Source organism: Vipera berus (genome assembly GCF_964194415.1).
Source record: "Vipera berus genome assembly, chromosome: Z".
In the NCBI taxonomy this organism is placed as follows: Eukaryota; Metazoa; Chordata; class Lepidosauria; order Squamata; family Viperidae; genus Vipera; species Vipera berus.
In genome coordinates, this window is record NC_138205.1 from 40,969,194 (window position 1) to 40,986,926 (window position 17,733).

A 17,733-nucleotide genomic window follows, 5' to 3' on the forward strand; every position below is an offset into this window, starting at 1 on the left:
AAGTCACCTGGATTACTGCAACCAGTAGCAACCCCCTCAGCACTTGGAAGTAGATCTCCATGCATTTTATTGTGGAATTGCCTGAGAGTAGTGGCAACACAGTCATTTGGGTTGTAATGGACTTATTCTCTAAACAAGTACATTTTATTCCCTGCACAAAAATTCCTAATGCAAAGACACTTGCAAAACTGTTTGTTCAACACATATATAGACTTCATGGAGCCACTCAACGCATCATATCTGATAGAGGGGTACAATTCACATCGGAATTCTAGAAAGTGTTCCTAAGCCTGTTAGGAATCCCCCAGGGACTGTCATCTACTACTCATCAGCAAATGAATGGTGGGACTGAACATTCGAACTCAGTACTTGAACAGTATTTAAGATGCTTTATTAATTACCAGTAGGACAACTGGACTGACCTACTTCCATTCGCAGAAGTTGCTTACCACAACGCTGTCCATTCCAGCATGGGCTATACACCTTTCCAAGTAGCCACCAGACAGAGTTTCAACCCAATGCCTAAACTCCCCTTAACAGACCCAACAATCCCTTCGTTAAAGGAGAGGATTGTGCAACTAAAGAACACCTGGCCAGTCATCAGAAAAGCTTTAGATAAGGCTAGGCAAGCAGATAAAATGCAAGCAGATAAAAAGAGAGTTGAGCCAAAACCTTTTAGTATGGGAGAGAATGTTTACCTATCCACCAAATACCTAAAATCCTTACAACCCTCAAAGAAACTGGGACCCAAATATGTAGGACCATTCCCCATTGTCCGAATCATAAGCCCTGTAATGGTAGAATTAGAACTCCCAAAATCCCTCAGACAAATTCATCCAGTCTTCCACTGCAGCCTTCTAAAACGTGAGCAACAGTCACCATTAAGACTAGCTGTTGCTCCTCCCCCTCCTCCCATTATGGTAGAAGGGGAACAACATTTCAAAATTAAAGAAATCTTAGATTCTAGGAAATACCATGGCTCTACTCAATACCTAGTAGCGTGGAAACGTCTTCCATCCTCCCAAAACGAGTGGATACACAAACGCCATATTAAAGCCCCTAAACTGCTTAAGAAGTTTCACACTGAATACCTGAAAAAACCGGACTAACCTATATCTGTATTTGTCTCTGTTTTCCCCCAGGTGGATCACTCTTTTACGGGGGGCAGGATGTCAGAACCCATATTTCATTAAGGGGCTCTTTCTAATTCTATTCTTTCTATTTTCTGGGTTCTGCCATGCTCCTGGAAGGGAGGGGAGAAACCACTGTGGGCTGCTTCTTTGTTTTCTCTAGCGCTACAATGTAACTCTTTCGCTGCCTCTGCCTACATACTTTTTGAACTGTCTTTCCCTTGATGTCAGCTCGAAGTGGGGAGAAAGGAATGCATCTGGCTTATCTCCTGTTTCGGAAGGGAAGGTATGAAGACCCAACAAACACCGCTATGAGTCTGAGACAGACTGGTGTTATCAGGTTTTTCCCACATGGACGTAACACCTGGGGATTGGCCCATTTGAACTGACGGGATAAACTATTGGGGTGGGGTTTGCTTGGGACTCCTTTAACCTATTGATCTGAGCGGGAAACCCTCAGATCCTATCTATTATGCCTGCCATCAGCTTCTCCTAATAAAAGTTCCTTTTGGAAGAAACTGCTTTCATGAGTTCTGCTTTCTTAGGATGAGGTTTCGAAGTGACAGTATGGTAACATTTTGAAAGATAATTCATTATGGGACTCTAATGTTATAGGAAACTAATGTTAAATATCAATTCTTCTAAGCATTATTAAGAGTTATTTTTTGCAACTTATGTACAGAAATGGCTTATTATCTGATTTCAGCTGCAAGTAATGTTCCCTCTAATTTCTGACATGCCACATATGGGGGAAAGAATTATGTAGCTTTTGCAAACCAAATACAACTTTATATGCCGCAATAAAATATGCAAGTAAATTGCAAATGTAAATATAGCAGCAGTCATAACTTTATTTCTGCTTAATTTCACATTTGTTTACTTACTAAATTTATATGGATAAAATAATCCTTAAGATGATCACAATAAACCCAATAAATAAAGTAAAATAATTGTGTCCTCCATATATAAAACATCACTATTCCTTCATGTTGTGTGCTCCAACTGATAACTATTGATATTTTGTAAGCATTCAAAATGTTTGTTTTTCTAAGTGGGGAGGATTTGACATTGTAATGAAAGAAAAAAATGTGAGGGGAGACGTTTGATTATTGTAATTAAAGAATTATTGTAATTAAAAAAGTAAAGCATTATGCAAAAAGCCTTTCATTACTCTTCCATAATTTTCTTTTTTCCCTCTTGGATCTATTCTGAATTAATTTTAACTTCATTATTAATTTAAAAATTGAATATTTTAGAAAATTAACAAGTCAGGGCCAAAACTCAATAGATGTTAAGCTTTATTTGAAAGGAGAAGAGAAATCAATTAACAGTCCTTGATTGATCATGATTGAGTCCAAAATTTCTGTTGCTATGTGAGACAGTTATTAAGTGAGTTGTGCCTCATTTTATGATCTTTTTTGCCACAGATATTAAGTAAATCACTGCAGTTAAGTTAGTAACATGGTTGTTAAGTGAATGAGGCTTCCCCATTGATTTCGCTTGTCAGAAGGTCACAATTGTTGATCACATGATGCCAACCATCCTAAATATAAGTGAGTTGCCAACTGTCTGAATTTTGATCATGTGACCATGGGGATGCTGCATTGCTTGTAAGTGTGAAAAATGGCCATATGTTTTTTTCAGTTCTTTTGTAACTTCGAACAGTAACTAAACAAACTGTTGTAAGTCGAGGACTTCGTGTATATCTTTTTTTAGAGAGGGGTACTTATGTATGTCTGGGTTCAGGAGCAGGTTTGCTATAACAGAAAAGTTGGGAAACTACTACCTACCTGCTGCCAAGGCAAAAGGTACAAACTCGCTGCCTTGGCTTAACTGCTGCAATGAGAGTCACTTGGGTGTCAGCACAGCACTAGGCAGGAGCTTTTGTTGGTCTTCTTCTGGTGCTTATTCTGTATTGGCCAAGGCCAGGCAATCCTTGCTGCAGCAGTTCAACAGAAGCAGTGAGCTTGTTCAGGATTCCCAGTGAGTTCCAAGCTTAGAATTTTATAATGACTGAATATATTACTACTATTTATAATTAATTTTGTTTATGATCAACTTTATAAACATGGGTCAGTTTTATGAATAGCATGCATACCTTAGAGCAGGGGTGTCAAACTCAATTTCATTGAGGGCCGCATCAGCATTGCGGTTGCCCTTGGGGCTGGGTGGGTGTGGCCTGGGTGGGTGTGGCTAAAGTGCGTATGGCCTACTGGGTGGGCATGGCCAGCTCTACATTGTTCGCATTAAGGGTGCGTATGGGGGCCTGGGCAGGAATGGGACAGATCTGAGGGTCTCTGGGCCAGGGCCAAGGCAGTGGGGGCCATTCCCTCTGTTTCCAGGATGGCTTTGTGGGCCGCATGGAACCACTTCACGGGCCGGATCTGGCCCCCCGGGCCTTGTGTTTGACATGTCTGCCTTAGAGGAAATGTAATTTGCCAGGATCTTCTATGCTTTTTACTAGAAATAATACATTATTCCTTTCATAAAAAATGATAGATTGAGGTTAAAAAATAAACTTGATACAGAATTAGGTTTAAATTGGAAAATACTTTGCGAATTAAAATTCTGCATGTGGACTTCTACATCGAGTTTGGGTTCTTGTAATCTAAGACTTTAAAATATTAGATTTTGTCTGATATATTAGACTATGCTAAATCATTTAGAAGCACATAATTATTCTGTTTGATGTTCTTTGTCATTTTGATTGACTTGGTTAATTATTGATTTTTAATAGTTAAATTTGATGTGTTTATTTTACATATAGTACTAATTAAAAGTTACCTTGAAAATTCCTGTTCAGTTTTATATAGCTTATAAATCTCTTTTAATAGCAATAGCCCTTAGATTTATATACTGCTCTATAGTGCCGTACAGTACACTCTTGAATTGTTTATAAAATCAGCTATTGCCCCCAACAATCTGGGTACTCATTTTACCAATGTCAGAAAAATGAAAGGCTGAGTCAAGCTCAATAAAAACAAATATTAAAAAACTGCTTTTTTATTAATTGCATTTGAAGTTATATTTTAAAATAAAATTGTCAAATCAACCAAACAATAGCCTGTTGTTTTACAGGAAGTTTATGTGTAAATTAGATGTTTGGTTTCGAGGAAACAACAGTCCATGACACATTATAGAAGGGTATTTTGATTATCATTATGTTTATTTTCCAACAATGACTCTCAGAGCAGATTTGACCATTTTGTTCAACACATTTTATAATTCCACATTAAAAATATTTTGTGACACAGTGAGTAGTCCTAGTGATAGACTCTTTTTGTTTAGGAATGAAAGTCAGATGGTGTTTAACCAGAAATGAAAAATTTATTGTGTTTTCCAACTAATTTATCTACTGGTATTGTAGATGGTAGGAAACAATGGGCCATGCAAAGAAGTATTTGGTTATATTTCTGTGAATCATGTGTGGGTTCCATGATTTGGTCTCCATTTTTTAAAAATGTGATTATTGTTAAACATAATTTGTAACACTAATTAGTTTTTAATAAAACAATAATTTAGATTCTAGATATAATTATTTTATACCTTTGCATTAATAATAGGTACCTTGATGTTTTCCAAATGTTTTATAGAGTTTAAATTCTCCAGCATAAAAGGCATCATAAGGAATGTAACTCAAAATATTTATCTTTGCTTTAGACAATAAAAGGTAAAGGTAAAGGTTCCCCCGCACATGCGTGCTAGTCGTTTCCGACTCTAGGGGCCGGTGCTCATCTCCGTTTCAAAGCCGAAGAGCCAGTGCTTGTCCGAGGACGTCTCCGTGGTCATGTGGCCGGCATGACTAGACCCCAAAGGCGCACGGAACGCTGTTACCTTCCCACTGTAGTGGTCCCTATTTTTCTACTTGCATTTTTACATGCTTTCAAACTGCTATGTTGGCAGAAGCTGGGACGAGTAACAGGCGCTCACTCTGTTACGCGGCGCTCGGGATTCGACCCGCCAAACTGCCGACCTTCCGATCGACAAGCTCAGCGTCCTAACCCACTGAGCCACCGCGTCCCTAATATTGTTGGGCTGGAGGCCCTCTGGTTTATTTAGCTAAAACCCTCGTCTTAATTTCCAAGCCCTGAGTTCCAGTACCAGTGATCATGTAATAGCATAATTTGATATAAGCTGTTTTGTGGATAATCATGACTTTAAAGATATGCATTACTAAGTATTGATAGTCTTTTTATGAAAAATACTCTTTTTCTTAACTAAAAAGAACCTTTATTATTTTGTGAGAAAAATATGGACAGGTAAAAACAAAAAGGGATAAAATCTAGTGTATGAGCTCAATTAGTTTTGTCTCTGAAATTATTAAAATAATGTTTTGTAGTTCTCAGCTTATTCATGTCAGTGTTAATAGTTTTATCCGTGTTGAAAAATAAATAATAAAACATAACTCAGAGTAATTACTATCTTTTTTTTTGCTTGGAAGAGTTTGTTCTTCCAAGTAGAAGCCATCTAGATTTTCATACTATTTGTTTTTACATTATGCCTGAACAGATGACATTATGCCAGAATACCTGATTAACCATTTTAAGCTGGCATTTAGAAAGCTGTTAAGTAAAAAAGAAATTAAGCAATCATAAATGATTCAAGGGGATAAAAAGATTGTAGGTGACTACAGAGTCCTTAAAATTCACACAAAATGATAACAAAATGTTTTTCTTCTCAAAAAGACATTTTTGCTCATATATTTATTTTAGAATTAAAATTTGTATCCCCTTCTAGTCATTTCTAAGTGCAATAGCAATAAACAAGGAAACAAATAAACAGATGCATTAGAAGTACATTGTATTATGAACAATTCATAATAGCCATGTTTTTCATTAAATGAGTAATTATGCTTTTTATTTTCTTTGGACACAAAGTTCTTCTGAAAGAAATCATGGTTGAAAAATGTTTTTCTTTTCTCACAGTTTCTTTGTATAACTTTGATAAGACCAAGCAGTGTATTGGCACTATGACTATTGAGATAGACTTCCTGCAGAAGAAAAATATTGACTCAAATCCCTATGACTCAGACAAAATGGCAGCAGAGTTCATCCAGCAATTCAATAACCAAGTATTCACAATTGGACAGCAGGTTTGTGCTCCAATGGTTTTGCACATTTGTGTGTTTCTCACTCAGTAGTGTCATTTATATTTGATACCAAATAATTATGAATGATAAATTGCACTTTCTTTTATATTGCAAATAAGAAAAGGCTATCTGTAAGCATATATGTTTTTGCAGGCTACAAACTTTTGGGGATTATTTGAGGCTTTTGATGCCTAGATGTAGGCAACATTTTAAAGGACATCATTTAAAAATGATGATTGATATAATGAGTTATTTATACAACCAGAATATTTCAAGTAATCCATGGTATTCTGGAACATTTGTTGGAGAAGACCTCTGCTTGCTAGAATCTTTTGCCATATTTGTCAGAGCAGAAATGACTGACCAGTATAGGGATGGTATAAGACAAGCTATATGTTTATTGTAACCATTAGATAGCATAATAATTGCAATAGAAAATAAAAAAGTTATGCATTCACCATTTTTTTAAAACTATTTCTGCTGGCGGAAGAGAATTAAAGTTCCAGTGATCCATGATGTAAGAGATCAAGGAATGTATAATAGATTTTTTTTTCTTCCATTCAGTTGTGTCTGATTCTCAGAGACTTTCTGGATGTTTTTTCAGAAGTGGTTTGCCATTACCTCCTTCCTAGGGCTGAGAGAAAGTGACTTAGCTGGCTTTGTACCCAAGGTACAAAGTAATGTAGAATAGAAGTAAATAGTGTATAATTGATATTGGGTTTGGAAGTGAAAAATACTGCCTTCCAGATGCAGTCGCGGGATTACAGTACTTCCAAAGTTCCCAATGAGCATGAAGAATGATTGGAGTGTTTCTTCACATGTTTTCTTAATTCTGGACTATAATATCATCAACAGTGGGGGTTTTTTCTCTACCCATAACAACTAATAATAAAGATGGATGAATAATAGATAGACTGTATGATATAGGATATAAGCTGATAATGATTAAATGAGACATGAAGAGACTCTTACTCAGGGATGTGATTTTCAGTAACCTATAGTTCAATTTACATAAGTAAATTGACTTTGACTTTAACTTACAACCACAATTGAACCCAAATTTTCTGTTGCTAAGTGAAATATTTGTTAAGTGAATTTTGCCCCATTTTACGACCTTTTGTGCCATAGTTGTTAAGTGAATCACTGCAGTTGTTTAGTTAATAGCATGTTTGTTAAGTGAATCTGGCTTTCCCATTGACTTTGCTCGTAAAAAGGTCATAAAAAGGATCACATATCCCAGGACACTGCAACCATCATAAATATGAGTCAGTTGCCAAGCGTCTGGATTATGTTCACATGACTATGGGGATATTGCAACATTTGTAGGTGTGAAAATGGTCATGTCACTTTTTCCAGTGCTGTTGAATTTTAAATGGTCACTAAATGAACTATTGTAAGTCGAGGACTATCTGTACTTTTACTCTAAATTTGCAGATCAGCAGAGGGCTTAAACTTCATAGCATGTACCTTCTGATATCTAGGATAAACCATATCACCTAATTTTGTATGTGGAACTTTAGTTGTCTGTCCTGTTATATTATCTTAATGTGCATTTTTCTTTACTCTTGGCAGCTCGTATTTAACTTTAATGACAAACTTTTTGGCTTGTTGGTCAAGGACATTGAAGCTATGGATCCTAGTATTCTTAAAGGAGATTCTGCCACAGGTAAAAAACAGAAGGTAAGTTGCATAATTGTATATGCATGCAGTTTTAAGACATAAAATAATAGATCATGACATGAAAACTGTCATTCAAGGCCCAGAATTTGGGAACGGGCACTCTTTGTGGATTTATTGGAGATATTTTGGCCATTCTTATATTAATGGTATCGGAATATATCATTTGATTGAGCAAGCAGCAGCTTGAGGGATTCCTAGCATTCTCTAAGGCCACATCTCTTGAAATATGGCAGAAAAATTGCAGTCTTTGAAAACTTGATTTTCTTTCAAAACAAGCTGGTATGTTAAGAAACCCTGTTCCCCCAAAAAAGATTAAAAATGAACTGCAGATTTCAGATCCTCCTGATTCAGGGATGTCATTACCATATCTCCTAAATCATCAGAAGTCTAAACAAAAGGCACATTCCCAAATAAAGTAATTTCTTGATTTTTAATTTTTAAAGGGAGGAAAAGCATTATAGTTTTATTATTCGGTGAATTACACTAATTTTTCATAAAACCAACTATGCAAAGCTATCATAATCCTAGTTCTTAAGAGTAGGAGAATGTCATAATCAATGAAAATCAAACCAACCTTGAGAAGTTGAAGAAATACAGAAAATAAACAATTTAAAAACAGCATATGGTTCAGCAAAACTTCTAGAAATCAAGTTCAAATCCTAAGTGCCAAGTGTATATCAATAGTGTCTAATGTCTTAAAGTAACATTTTCCCTCATTAAATCAGTTTTAAATTGTCATATATAAATATGGCAAATTTTGTTTACTTTATTATATTCATTCTTATATTAGAACTATTCTATTCCCACCTGTGTCATTTCCTGGTTTTAGTGATGGTGTTTTCTGCATCTACCTTCTGCGCTGTTTTCCTTTTTAGAACCTTAGATGCCTAATCCTCTTCCTGTTTTCATAGTTTGAGCAGGGAGCAGATAATCACAAATTAGCCTCCTTTGACACATGCAGCTGAAAATAGTGTGAAGGCAGAATGCCAGATGGATTGAAATAACTTTATATTCGGCTGTTTGCCAATTTGTTTCTTGCCTTCTGCATCTCAGTGGGAAATATTGAAAATGTCATTATTCTTAAAGGCTTTTTTTATTTGTGTATTTTGTTTCCATGCTCAGATTGAAATAGGTCTTGTTGTGGGAAATAGTCAAGTTGCATTTGAGAAGGCTGAGAGTTCTTCTCTTACTCTTATTGGTAAGTCTAATGATGAGAAATAATTTTGCATTCCAACCAGAAATCACAAAAGTTATTAATCCATTTTTTAACTAGTCTGTCTCCCCATTTACATGGACTTAGTAGTAGAAGAAGTCTAGTTCATTTTTTCTGACTAACGAATGTTATTAAAGGGGATAAGCTTTTAGGAGCTACCAAACTTCATCAGATGCTTCAGTTTCCTGAGGGCACTATTCTTTAATCAAAGATACTAATGACATCTCAGTTTAAGAAAAACAAGAATATAGAAAAGAGATGGGAATCACTAGATGCAAAGGAAAATTACAGTTTTTGAGCATTTAAAAGAAGCATGGAAAAAAGCTTTTCAGAAGCCAGAAGTATAAGGAGAGGTATTACCCACTTAATAATCAAGGATCCTATAACCAGATCATGAGAAAGTAAACCCATTTCCATTGGCATGTTCAAATTATAGATACCTTTCTTGGCTCAGTGAGTGGTGGTTAAATATATTTAATTCATTTTTAAACTGCCTCTTAGAAATGTACTCTTTTCCAATAAATATAGTAAGAATATCTAAAAATGTGCATATTAAAGAGATGCATTAGGAGGAAAGTTGGCAAAAACAAAAACACTATTGGAAGTAGATATTAAAATGCATTTGTTAAATATAATTTTCTTCACATATATACTGACTATTGTATGTTATGCTGCTGATTGTTCTTGTTCAGCATCTCTGTTGACCATGGAGAATTGTATTCATTCTGAGGGGGCCTCTTAGAATCCATGACAGTGATATTTAAGATCTGTGCATATCTCACTTTTTACCTCAAGGTACCATATATCTCTAATCTTGTCTTCCCAGCAAACCTACTATGGATGGTGGGCTGAGAAACAATGATAGCCCTAGATCAGTGAGTCTGCCTGGCTGAATGAGGAATCCAGGTTTCTCAACTTGGTCTAACTCCTTAACTATTATATTACATTTTGGATAGACAATTCCTTTCTCTGCTGCTTTTTGAGATGACCAAAGCTACAACACTGATGACTCTTGGGAAAGTCAGTCCATAGAAACTGATTGAAAAATAAGGGATTTTCTTCATTTTATTGTTTTTAATTGGATGTGGGAAATTCTCTAACTTTTGGATTTATTATATGCAATATGCCATGCCTAGAATAAAAGGCTGATAATATAGATCTGCCACTGTTCTGACATTTTATGTTGATAAGAGAGTTCCTTTAAAGGATTTTTTCAGTGTCTGTGAATGGTCTATAGATGTTTTTATGATTCCATGTTATATGTTGTATAGCATGATAAATGTTATATGTTGTTATTAGTTGTATGTCCGACCCATCACGACCCCATGGACAATGTTCCTCCAGGCCTTCCTGTCCTCTACCATCTTCTGGAGTCCATTTAAGCTCATGCCTACTGCTTCAGTGACTCCATCCAGCCACCTCATTCTCTGTCATCTCCTTCTTCTCTTGCCCTCAATCTTTGCCAGCATTAGGCTCTTCTCCAGTGAGACCTTCCTTCTCATTACGTGGCCAAAGTATTTGAGTTTCAACTTCCCATTGCAACTGGGAAAACCATGGCCTTGACTATACGCATTTTAGTTGGTAGGGTGACGTCTCTGCTTTTTAGTATGCTGTCTAGATTTGCCATAGCTTTCCTCCCCAGGAGCAAGCGTCTTTTAATTTCTTGGCTGCAGTCCCCATTTGCAGTGATCTTGGAGCCCAGGAAAATAAAATCTGTCACTACCTCCATTTCTTCCCCATCTATTTCCAGGAATTGAGAGGGCCAGATGCCATGACCTTGGTTTCCTTAATGTTGAGTTTCAAGCCCACTTTTGCACTCTCCTTCTTCACCTGCATCAAGAGGCTCTAGTTCCTCTTCACTTTCTGCCATTAGAGTGGTATCATCTGCATATCTTAGGTTGTTGATATTTCTCCCAGCAAACTTAATTCCAACTTTTGATTCATCTAGCCCTGCCTTTCTCATGATATGCTCTGCATATAAGTTAAATAGGCACGGTCACAGTATACATCCTTGCCAGACTTCTTTCCCAATTTTGAACCAATCAGTGGTTCAAATCAGTTCTCACTGTTGCTTCTTGATCTGCATATAGGTTTTTCAAGAGAGAAGATGGTTTGCTACTCCCATCTCTTTAAGAACTTGCCACAATTTATTGTGATCCACACAATCAAAGGCTGTAGCATAGTCAATGAAGCGGAAGCAGGTGTTTTTCTGGAACTCCCTAGCTTTCTCCATGATCCAGCGTATGTTGGCAATTTGATCTCTAGTTCCTCTGCCTCTTTGAAATCCTGCCAGTACTTCTGGTAGTTTTCGATCCACATACTGCTGGAGTCTAGCTTGTAGGATTTTAAGCATAACATTACTAGCATGCGAAATGAGAGCAATGGTGCGATAGTTTGAATATTCTTTGGCATTGCCTTTCTTTGGAATCAGAATGTAAACTGACCTTTTCCAATCCTGTGGCCACTGTTGAGTTTTCCAAACTTGCTGGCAAATTGAGTGTAGCACTTTTACTGCATCGTCTTTTAAGATTTTAAATAGCTCATCTGGAATATTGTCATCTCCACTAGCTTTGTTGTTGCTCAGATTTCCTAAGGCCCATTTCACTTGACATTCTAGGATGTCTTGCTCGGAGTCAGTGATCACCCAATCGTGGTTATCTGGGATGTTAAGCTCATTCTTGTATAGTTCCTCTATGTAGTTTTGCCACCTCTTCTTAATCTCTTCTGCCTCTGTTAGGTCCCTGCCATTTTGGTACTTTATCATGCCCATCTTTGCATGAAACGTTCCCTTCATATCTCCAATTTTCTTGAACAGATCTCTGGTCCTCCCTATTCTATTGTTTTCTTCTATTTCTTTGCACTGTTCATTTAAGGAGGCATTTTTATCTCTTCTAGCTATTCTCTGGAATTCTGCATTCAATTGAGTGTATCTTTCTCTTTCTCCCTTGCCTTTCATTTCTCTTCTTTCCTCAGCTATTTGCAAAGCTTCCTCAGACAGCCATTTTGCTTTCTTGCATTTCTTTTTCTTTGGGATGGTTTTAGTTGCTATCTCTTGTACAATATTGCGAACCTCCATCCATAATTCTTCAGGAACTCTGTCTATCAGATCTAATTCCTTAAATCTATTTGTCACCTCTACTGTGTATTCATCAGGGATATGATTTAGTTCATATCTGAGTGGCCTAGCACTTTTCCCTACTTTCTTCAATTTAAGCCTAAATTTTGCAACGAGAAGCTCATGGTCTGAACTACAGTCAGCTCCTGGTCTTGTTTTTACTGCCTGTATAGAGCTTCCCCATCTTTGGCTGCAGAGCACATAGTCAATCTGATTTCTGTGTTGACCTTCTGGTGATGTCCATGTGTAGAGCCGTCTCTTGGGTTGTTGGAAAAGAGTGTTTGCTATGACCATCGTATTCTCTTGACAAAATTCTATCAGCCTGTGCCTTGCTTCATTTTGTACTCCAAGGCCAAACTTGCCTGTTATTCCAGTTATCTTTTGGTTTCCTACTTTAGCATTCCAATCCCCCATGATGATAAGGACATCATTTTTTTGGTGTTAATTCTATAAGGTGCTGTAGGGCTTCATAGAACTGGTCAATTTCATCCTCTTTAGCACCAGTGGTTGGGGCATGGACTTGGACTACTGTGATATTGAAAGGTTTCCCTTGAATTCGCACTGAGATCATTGTCATTTTGGGGATTGTATCCCAGTATTGCTTTTCCTATTCTTTTATTGACTATGAAGGCTACTCCATTTCTTCTGAGGGATTCTTGCCTGCAGTAGTATACCTGATGGTCATCTGAATTAAATTCATCCATTCCTGTCCATTTTAGTTCCTAAGATGTTGATGTTCAGTCTTGTCATCTCTTGTTATATGACAATCTTTTAAATCAATTTGTGATATTTTTGAAAATTATCTACTTTATTTAGCAGAAACTTGCATTGCTTTGCTAGATCTACTAATTGTGTTTTCATTTGCTATATTATAATTGCTTTTTTCAGATTAGAGAATGCTTCTGGGATTTGATTGTTAATAAAAGATGTATTGTGGAATGAAAGAAAAACCACAATTATTTTGCTGTCAGAGTTTCAAATACCACTCATGGCCAGAATGTGGCAGTATCGAATAAGAAAAATAAATTGGAAAAGCTGAGTGGTTAATTTTGCTGCTCCTTTGGAAATAACATAAAATACTAGAGCCCTGTAATTAAAAATTAACCATTTAGCTTAATTCTTCTAATGAATTTCCCTAAACCCCCCCCCCGCACTGCTTTCATAGACAAGAGTGATAGCAGTGAACATTTTTTTCTCAGAATCTAGACTAAACTAAGGACATAATCCTCCCCCCCCACACACACAGACACTTTTGATTCCAGGATATATGGCTTCAAGCCTCTGTACTTTCCTTCCTGTCAGTTTATACAGCCCCTCATAACCAAAGTCCTATCTGTCATCTTGTACTTCTCCCATTATTTTCTTTATTCTTTTTCATTCTTATTTCCACTCTTTTGTTTTTCAAATCCTTGTAGCCTATAATTGTCCCATTCATTGAGCACTTTCTTTTGTCTTGACCCCGAAGCCACTAGCATATTGACCCCGAAGCCACTAGCATATCTAGATTTTCTGACATGGTTATATGCTACCATTGTCCAATACGTTGCACATAATAACAAAATACTTCAGCAGAGTTCCTGCTCCTTAAGGACTTTTGGAGAAACATGCCAAGGGCCAGTGCAGTTTTGCAGGCAAGAAAATAAATGCCAAAATACAGCCATATGAAGTAGGAAGAGTGTGGCATGGAGACTAGAGAATGCTAGGAACAATGGGAATTAGAGAGCAATAGAAGGAAGAACTGGTGAGGAAAACAGGGATATACTGTACATGTGAATTCCCAGAATGGATTTTGTCAAGACTCTATGAATCCTCGCAGCACAACTGTCCAAAACATTCAGGTGTTCTAGACCGCAAGTACTAGTACATTTTTCAAAACCCCTTCTCTAATTAGCCCCTTTTTGCTGTAGAATGGTTGCTGGAACTGGGTATGTGTAGTTTAATGAAGAGAAGGGTGAGGGGTGACATGACAGCAGTGTTCCAATATCTCAGGGGCTGCCACAAAGAAGAGGGAGTCAAGCTATTCTCCAAAGCACCTGAAAGCAGGACAAGAAGCAACGGATGGAAACTAGTCAAGGAGAGAAGCAACCTAGAACTAAGGAGAAACTTCCTGACAGTTAGAACAACTAACCAGTGGAACAACCTGCCTCCAGAAGCTGTGAATGCTCCAACACTGGAAGTTTTTAAGAAGAGACTGGCCAGCCATTTGCCTGAAATGGTATAGGGTTTCCTGCCTGAGCAGGGGGTTGGACTAGATGACCTCCAAGGTCCCTTCCAACTTCAACAACAACAACTACTTCTTCCTCTTCTTCTTCTTCTTCTTCTTCTTCTTCTTCTTCTTCTTCTTCTTCTTCTTCTTCTTCTTCTTATTATTATTATTATTATTATTATTATTATTATTATTATTATTATTATTATTATTATTATCATTACCATTACCATTACCATTATTTCTTATTTCCTTCACTCTTACTTGGACGCATGTCAACTCTTAATCTTCCTTTTTACTTTTAATCCTTTATTTCTCCTATGTTCCAGTGCCTGGTCTGAATCATTTATCTGTTCCTTTGTGAGAATGTAATAAAATATTCTTTAAAAAGCTTGACAGACTTTGCTATATAAATAGTGTAGATCTCAGTTCCCAGGATTATCAATGTTGACTGAAAAATTCTGGGAAATGAAGTCCACACCTTAAAATAGATCCTCAAATTCAAGAAGACTGAATTACACCAGCTTTAACTCCCTAGGTGATGTACCTTACAAATTATAGACTAGCTGGTTTGACTTTTCAAGGTAGAAATTTAATGGAAGGCAGAAGGGGTGTTCATTAGCTGGGTCTGAATTTATTGTTAGAACTCTGAGCCATTTGCAACAGGCCAGCCAGCATTCCTGATTCCCAAGCGTTCTGGAAACAATGTTCTGACTTATCTTCAATTAGTTTACTCAAATTAAGAAAACAGATTTTTGTGTGAAGGGGTTGAGTTTAAAGCACATTTCTGGGCTCTAGAAGAGTTACCATATGAGACTATTGCAGTAAAAAGTTTACTGTTATTGTTGCCCCTGCAACAATAAATAGGCATACATAAGATGAAGCTGTTACATATTATTGTAGCCAGTGGTGTTTTTTTTAATTTCTTCTTTCCTTTTTAGTATTAAGAGAATTGTGGGACTGATTTTTAATTCTAATTTGTTTTCATAATAAAATGGTGAATTTTTTTATTTATTTATTTATTTTTATTTATTTTTAATTCCATTTATATCCCGCCCTTCTCCGAAGACTCAGGGCGGCTTACAAGCTTAGCAGTAGCCTTCATTCTATGTATATGCCTGCTTATTAGGGCTTTCACACACACCCCAAGTGGCATTATTACAAAGTCAGCTTAATTGCCCCCAACAATCTGGGTCCTCATTTTACCTACCTCGGAAGGATGGAAGGCTGAGTCAACCTTGAGCCTGGTGGGATGCGAATCTGCACTAATTGCAGGCAGCTGGTGTTACTTAAGGAGGCATTAGCCCACTGCTCCACCAAGGCTGATGGGCAGGATCAAGTTTACCAATAAGTACTATGTATCCTATGTAGAAGTATATCAGTAATTTTCTGTGTGCCAATTAGAATGATTTATGGATAGAATGGTTAGATATACTGATCCCTTGATACATAGTAGCTAAACTAAATACATCCTCCCCCCACTTTCATGCATTGAGAAAAATATATATTTTTATCCTCCTCTAATTTCTAATTTCTTAAACTTAACCTTGGGTGATAACATTAATCCAGATTTTTGACTGCTACTGGGTTACTATTTAAAATGAATTAAGTCATTATTGGAAACAAATTGTTGATGCAATCTCCTGCACTTAGAAAAAACAAAGGGTGTTATGGCTATTATAAACTTACTTTGCCTGTCTGCTAGCCTCCTTATGCCAAATTATATGGTATACCAACTAGAGTGCCTCTGAGGGGTGGTTAAGAAATGTGATAGATAGATAGATAGATAGATAGATAGATAGATAGATAGATAGATAGATAGATAGATAGATAGATAGATAGATAGATAGGTAGGTAGATAGATAGATAGATAGATGATAGATAGATAGATAGATAGATAGATAGATAGATAGATAGATAGATAGATAGATAGATAATGTTCTTTGTTCCTGCTTCAACTTCAAGTAAATCGTGGACAGCTTTCTAGTTTGGCCTTGTTAGAATATTATTCTTAGAAGAAAGCTGGTAGAGTGATGGAAAAACATAATCACTTAGATCAGGGCTTTTCACCCTTTGTACCACTTTTAGGATATGGCAACATCCGAGCACCACCAGTCACCTAGCAAGGTGTCAAAAACTTGATGACTAAAGAAAAGGAAAAAAGTGATAAAGTACAGGTAGTCCTCAACTTACAACAGTTTGCTTAGTGACTGTTCAAAGTTATAATGTCACTGAAAAAAGTGCCCCCCAAGCCACAGCTGAGCAAGACACTTCCTGCCTGCCTGGTGGCACTCTTCCTCCTGTCCGAGGTTTTCATTGTTGTGAGCATTTCTGTTGAGGATTGGCAGCAGGGGTGGGGTAGGGGGTGTTTGGTTTTTATTCCCCCCCCCCCCGTCTGCTGGGTGGTTGCAGCAGGTTTTGGTCACTTCAATGATCCTGGGACACTGGAGATGCTGCAACATTCCAGCTGATCAGTGCTTCTTCTGGGCTTAGCAGAAGTGCCAGGATCAGCACCAAGCTCTAGCTGGAGCCTGGCGCTGATCCTGGTGCTTCCACTGAGCCCTGACAGCCCTGAAGAAGCGCTGATCCTGGCACTTCCGCTGAGCCCTGACAGCCCTGAAGAAGCACTGATCCTGGCACTTCCGCTGAGCCCTGACAGCCCTGCAACTCCAGCCATCTTTCACTCTGGCTTGTGCGGTGCTGCCACCGGTTCAGCTCATTCCTCTCCCCCGCTACCACTTTTCTAGCATGGTCATGTACCACCTGCCAGGTGCCAATGTACCACAGGTGGTACCCGTACCACTGGTTGAAAAGCCCTGACTTAGATGACTACACTGCTCTGCAGTATTTTCAAACATATTTCCAAATTCATGAAATCTAGAAAGTTGATTCTCCTAAATAAAAAGTATGGTTTTCAGCTATTTCAACAATATTTCATAACCTGCCATGTGATGAGCAAATATCAAATGTTCAGCATGGCTTACTGGTCTGTCCCAATTAAAAAAAAACATAGAGAATCTAGGGCAGTCTCTGTGACGTATTATTATATGACTCTGTGGCTTATTATAACCTTTACTTGTAAAAAAGCCAAGCAGAATCTAACTATCCTACTTAAAATTGTGCTTTCTGCTTGCATGGAATTTATACATAAAGCTCTCCAAGTTTCTCTTTTTATTAAAACATGAGAAAATATGAGGATAAAGGCTTGTTTAAATTCTTATTAAGTCTGAAAGATATATGTATTTGATTATGTATGTATATAAGCAAACACATTTTAGACAAGGACAATATTTTCTATTT

General features: G+C 37.2%; 1 protein-coding gene across 3 annotated transcripts in view; it reads left to right on the forward strand.

Annotated features, from left to right (window-relative positions):
* Positions 1–17,733, forward strand: part of NSF (N-ethylmaleimide sensitive factor, vesicle fusing ATPase) — an 88,925-nt gene that overhangs the window by 25,350 nt on the left and 45,842 nt on the right. For all 3 annotated transcript variants that reach the window (XM_081343723.1, XM_081343725.1, XM_081343724.1), the window contains exons 5-7: positions 6,056–6,222; positions 7,792–7,899; positions 9,022–9,097. In XM_081343723.1, coding sequence (XP_081199849.1) covers positions 6,056–6,222; positions 7,792–7,899; positions 9,022–9,097 — 351 coding nt within the window. The remainder of the gene's footprint in view (positions 1–6,055; positions 6,223–7,791; positions 7,900–9,021; positions 9,098–17,733) is intronic.